The sequence below is a fragment of the Carlito syrichta genome, unplaced genomic scaffold (assembly GCF_000164805.1).
Source record: "Carlito syrichta isolate Samal-C Ts95f unplaced genomic scaffold, Tarsius_syrichta-2.0.1 Scaffold126828, whole genome shotgun sequence".
NCBI lineage: Eukaryota > Metazoa > Chordata > Mammalia > Primates > Tarsiidae > Carlito > Carlito syrichta.
In genome coordinates this window covers 3602-9194 of record NW_007070924.1, presented here as the reverse complement: position 1 = coordinate 9194, position 5593 = coordinate 3602, and the positions used below count along the sequence as shown (strand labels likewise).

Below are 5593 nucleotides of genomic sequence, written 5' to 3'. Positions count from 1 at the left end.
TTTTGAGTTAGAGTCTCACTTTATTGTCCAGGCTAGAGGGCAGAGGCACGTTCACGGCCACCGCAGCCTCAACCTGCTGGGCTCAGGTGATCCTTCTGCCTCAGCCTTCCAAGTAGTTGGAACCACAGATGTGCACCACCACACCCGGCTAATGTCTTGATTTACTGTGAGACAAGTCTCACCAAGTTGCCCAGGCAGGTCTTGAACCACTGGGTTCACGCAATCCTCTCTTCTCTCCCTCCCAAAGTGCTAGGATTACAGGTGTGAGCCAATGCACCCGGCTTCTTTCTGCTTCTTTATACTCTTTAAATTCTTTACAATGAGAATGTATTGCTTTGCTAATGGAGTAGGGGAAGTAAAAGCTTAAAGAAGAAAGTAGAGGAGGGGTGTAGTTGTCTCCTGCCTGTAATCCCAGCACTATGGGAGGCTAAGCGGGAGGATAACTTGACTCCACAAGAAATATTAAAACTAGCTGGGCATGGTGGCTCACACCTGTAGTCTCAACTACTCAGGAGGCTGAGGTGGAAGGATTGCTTGAGCCCAGGAGTTTGTGATTATGGTGAGCTATGATAGCGCCGTTGCACTTCAGCCGGGACAGTAGAGCAAGACTGTCTCTAAACCCTTAAAAAGTTTTTTTAAAAGAATAAAGTAGAGAAAACAGGGACACACACAAAAATGGGATGTCAGAGAGAAGCCCCATAGGAGCGGAGAAAAGCTACTGATTCTGCGAGTCTGTGGCACTTCCCTGACCTTCAGCTCATCCTTCAGGGATTGCCAGAGAGGGTGACAAAGGATGCCTTCAACTCTGGATGTCAGACAGGCTGCTTTTATTCTTTCAGGTTGCTTTTATTCTTTTCCTTGCATTCTATTTCCTTTACTTGACTTCCTGGCCTGTTATTACAGCCCCATCCTTTCTCAGCCTTGGTTTTCTTGTCTATGAAATAGCAATGATAAGACTCAGATTAAGGACTGACGGGTAGATTCAAAAAGATCTAAGCAAAGCACCTTACACAGGCCTGGCACATCGTAGGCCTTGAGAAAAACTGGCTGGTTTCTCTCTTCTCTTTCTCCCTTCCCCAACTCTTCACTGTCTCTCTCTTTGACTTGGCACCACTTGGTGGGTGCACTCTATCTACTTACATCTGTTCCCCAAGACTCCTTGAACTTGTGGACTAATTTGAAAGAAATGTTAACCTGGTGAGACACCCCTGTTGGGTCACAAGGCCATTCCTGAGTCACTCAAAAAACTTCCCCAACTCAGAACCCAGAGAAAAAAGGTGTGTGAGGCTGAAACTTACCCTTCTGGTGCTCGAGCTCCCCAAGGACAATGTACAGGGAGCCCACCTGGGCTTGGAAGGGCTCCACCAACTTGGTACAGACAAGAACCTCATGCTGATCAGATCCGTGCTGAGCCATCAGTGTCACTCTGGATTGGGTCATGTCATAGATGCACAACCTGCAGGGCAGAGGAAGTGCAATAACTTCTATCCATAGATAGAATGACTACAAAGCTCCAAAGGTTTGGGGAAGCAGTAAATTCATGAAAAAGTGTTCAGCCTCAGTCTGATCAGGGAAATAAAAATGGCAGCAACAAATGAGAAAAAAATGTTTCAGTCTACTTTGTAGATTGGAAGGGAATTGCCTTTTCATTTCTTGCCCTTGCCTTTTTTTCTTTCTTTCTTTCTTGTTGATTTTCTTAGTATTATTATTTGATAAACAAGCTTTAAATCCTGTTGATGTTCAACTTATTTTTTTTTAATGGTTTTTGCTTTGTGTCTTATCTAACAATTATTTGGCTATTTCAAGGTTGATATTCTCCTGTTTACTTCTATACATTTTATAATTTTAGCTTGTACTCTAATAGTGCAAATTAGTATTTTTTGTATGTTGTGAGGTAGGGATCAAGATCTTTCACACTCCCCCAGAAGGAAATCCAGTAGTTCCAGCACCATTTGTTGAAATGACTATCCTTTCCCTACTGAATTTCATTGATGTCTCTGTTGTAAATCAACAAAGAAATGGCTAAGTTATGATATATTTACACAATGAAATAAAAATGGACCTATTAAAAGTGGCAATCAGCCAGGCTCAGTGGCTCAGACTGTAATCCCACACTTTGGGAGGCTGAGGTGAGTGGATTGCCTGAGCCCGCGGGTTCGAGACCCGCCTGGGCAGCGAGACCTCATCTCTACAATAAATCAAAAAAAATCAGCTGGGCATGGTAGCGCATGCCTGTAATTCCAGCTACTTGGAAGGCTGAGGCAGAAGGATCGTCGGAGCCCAGCAGGTCAAGGCTGCAGTGGCGGGGAGCGGCTACTGCACACCAGTCTGAGTCAGAGACCAGTCAGTCTCACTCTGTTGCCCAGACTGGAGCGCAGTGGCACACTCACAGCCACCGCACCCTCAACCTGCCGGGCTCAGGCAATCCTTCTGCCTCATCCCTTTCAAGTAGCTGAAACTACATGTGCAAGTCACCATGCCCGGCTAATGGTTGAAATATTTCTATATATATGTACATATATGTCTCCAAGATGGTCCCGATGAGTCTCATGTCCCTGTAACCGCAACCTTGTGCATGCCTTGTAGGCTGAATATGGCTGACCTGTGTAGCTAGCAGAATACTGCAGAAATGACCGACCTTTGAAGCTAAGCCATAAAAGATGTTGTGGCTTTCACCCTGCTCTTTCTTTTGGATTACTGGTTCGGGGAGAAACTGCTTTTATGAGGACCCTCACGTAGCCCTATGAAGAAATCTACATTGTCAGGAACTGAGTCTTCTTGCCAGGAGTCAGCATTAATTTTCCAAACATGTGAACGAGCCACTTTGACTCAGCCGATATCTTGACTACAGTCCCATAAGAGACACTGAGCCAGGACCATGCAGCTAAGCTACTCCCAAATTCCTGACCCTCAGGAACTGTGAGACAATAAATATTTGTTGTCATTTTAAATTTGGGGGCAGCTGGGCTTGGTGGCTCAGCCTGTAATCCCGTGCTTTGGGAGGCTGAGGTGAGTAGATTGCCTGGGTCCGTGGGTTCGAGACCCGCCTGGGCAACTTGGCGAGACCTCATCTCTACAGTAAAATTTTTTTAAAAAACTAGCCGGGTGTGGTAGTGTGCGCCTGTAGTTCCAGCTACTTGGAAGGCTGAGGCAGAAGGATTGCCGGAGCCCAGCAGGTCAAGGCTGCGATGGCCGGGAGCAGCCACTGCACTCCAGCCTGGGTGATAGAGTGAGACTCTAACTAAAAAAAAAAAAAAAAATGGGGGGCAATTTATAACAAAGCAGAGTATAACACAATATATAATGTATATACATATATCAGGTATATACCCATCTACCCACATATATACCTACATATACACATGGAAAAGCATAAAAAGTTAACCAGAAAAGGTGAGCAGTGATTGTCTGGGCAATGGGATTAATTACAGGTGATTTTTGCTTTCTTTCATTGTACCATTATGGACTGTCTACATTTTTACAATGAATACATAATAATTTTTTAGCACTTTAAAATAACTAGAAAAAGTTATAAGGAAATGATTAAAGTTTTTTGGGGAGGGGAGAAGACATTTAACCATCACTCCCACCATGTGAACAAATAACCATTCTCACCTGCCGAATGTCCTCAGAGTGTCCCCATCAGGAACTTGGCCAGCACAGACCTCCCAGGGGAAATAATAGATCCCAGGTTTGGGCAGCATCATTGGCCTTTGTCACCGAATACTTGAGATGGATTTTTCAACATTCCTGATAAATCAAGCAGACCACAAGACAGAGATTAGCAGATACATGAGACCAGCAACACCTTGAAGACTAACTCCAGTGGGTAGTGTTTTAAATTTAAAAAAAAAAAAATTAGCCAGGCATGGTAGTGCATGCCTCTAGTTCCAGCTACTTGGAAGTCTGAAGTGGAAGGATCACCTGGGCCCAGCAGGTCGAGGCTGTGGTGGCCAGGAACATGCCACTGCCCTCCAGCCTGGGTGACAGAGTGAGACTCCAACTCAAAAAAAAAAAAAAAAGTGTGATAGGTTGGCCAGGCACAGTGGCTCATGCCTATAATCCCAGCACATTGGGAGGCCACGGCAAGAGGGTTGCCTGATCCCAGGAGTTCGAGACTAGCCTGGGCAACATAGTGAGACCCCATCTTTACAATAAATTACAAAATTAGCCAGCATGATGATGTGTGCCTGTAGTTCCAGTTACTTGGGATGTTGAGGCAGAAGGATGATCTAAGCCCAGCAGGTTGAGGCTGCAGTAGCTGTGATCGTGCCACTGCACTCTAGCCTGGGCGACAGAGTGAGACTCCGACTCAAAAACAAACAAACAAAATTGTGATAAGTTATGCATTCACATATTTAAAACAAAACAATATAAAAATTAGGCCATGTGGAAAAGTATTATTCCCACTCCAATCTCTCTGAAATTCCCCCCCAATCCCATAAAGCAGGGGTCTGTAAAGGGGTACGCAGTACATATTTTCAGCTTTGTGAGCTATACAGTCTCTGCCACAACTATAGTCATACATCACTCAATGATGGAGATATGTCCTGAGAAACGTGCCAGCGGGCAATTTTGTCATTGTGCAAACATCAGAGCGCATTTATACAAACCTATATGGTAGAGTCTCTGACACACCTAGGTTATATGATAAAGCCTATTGCTCCTAGGGAACAAACCTGCACGGCATGTTATTGCACTGAATACTCCAGGCGATCGTAACACAATGGTAAGTACTTGTATATCTAACCATCTCTAAACACAGAAAAGAGACAGTAAAAATACAGTATTGGCCGGGCTTGGTGGCTCAGCCTGTAATCCCAGCACTTTGGGAGGCCGAGGTGAGTGGATTGCCTGAGCCCGCGGGTTCGAGACCCGCCTGGGCAGGCGAGACCTCATCTCTACAATAAATCAAAAAATCAGCCAGGCATGGTAGCGCATGCCTGTAATTCTGGCTACTTGGAAGGCTGAGGCGGAAGGATCACTGGAGCCCAGCAGGTCGAGGCTGCGGTGGCTGGGAGCGGCCATTGCACTCCAGTCTGGGTGATAGAGTGAGACTCAAACTCAAAAAAAAAAAAAAAAAAGTACAGTATTAAGGCTGGGCGTGGTGGCTCATGCCTGTAATTTTAGCACTTTGAGAGGGAGAGGCAGGAGGATTGTTTGAGCCCAGGGTTTGAGACCAGCCTGAGAAACATAGCAACACCTCATCTCTATAAAAAAAAAATCAGGCTGGAGTGCAGTGGCACACTCACAGCCACCCAGCCTCAACCTGCTGGGCTCCTTTGATCCTTCCGCCTCAGCCTTCCAAGTAGCCAGAACTACATGCACGCTACCACATCCAGTTATTTTTTATTTATTGTAGAGATGAAGTCTCACCAAGTTGCTGGGGCTGGTCTTAAACCCACAAGCTCAGGCAATTCACTCGCCTCGGCCTCCCAAAGGGCTAGAATTACAGGCTAAGCCAACGAACCCAGCTGAAACACAGTACACCTCCACAAGAAACACTATCAGGAAAACAACCAAGGAACAAGTCTGTAAATGTGCTATATCCATCTGTGTGCATATGCTTGTGTGTGTGTGTAAAATACTCCAT

The 5593-nt window shown here is 45.4% G+C and overlaps 1 protein-coding gene across 1 annotated transcript in view; it reads right to left on the bottom strand.

The window, feature by feature from the left end:
- TEN1 (TEN1, CST complex subunit) overlaps window positions 1–3758 on the bottom strand; it is a 12920-nt gene extending 9162 nt beyond the window's left edge. The window contains exons 1-2 of the mRNA XM_008048849.1: window positions 3616–3758; window positions 1299–1456 (exon numbers count right to left, since the gene is read on the bottom strand). Of these exons, the coding sequence (XP_008047040.1) occupies window positions 1299–1456; window positions 3616–3707 (250 nt within the window). The 5' untranslated portion in view covers window positions 3708–3758. The remainder of the gene's footprint in view (window positions 1–1298; window positions 1457–3615) is intronic.
- Window positions 3759–5593: the final 1835 nt, after the last annotated feature.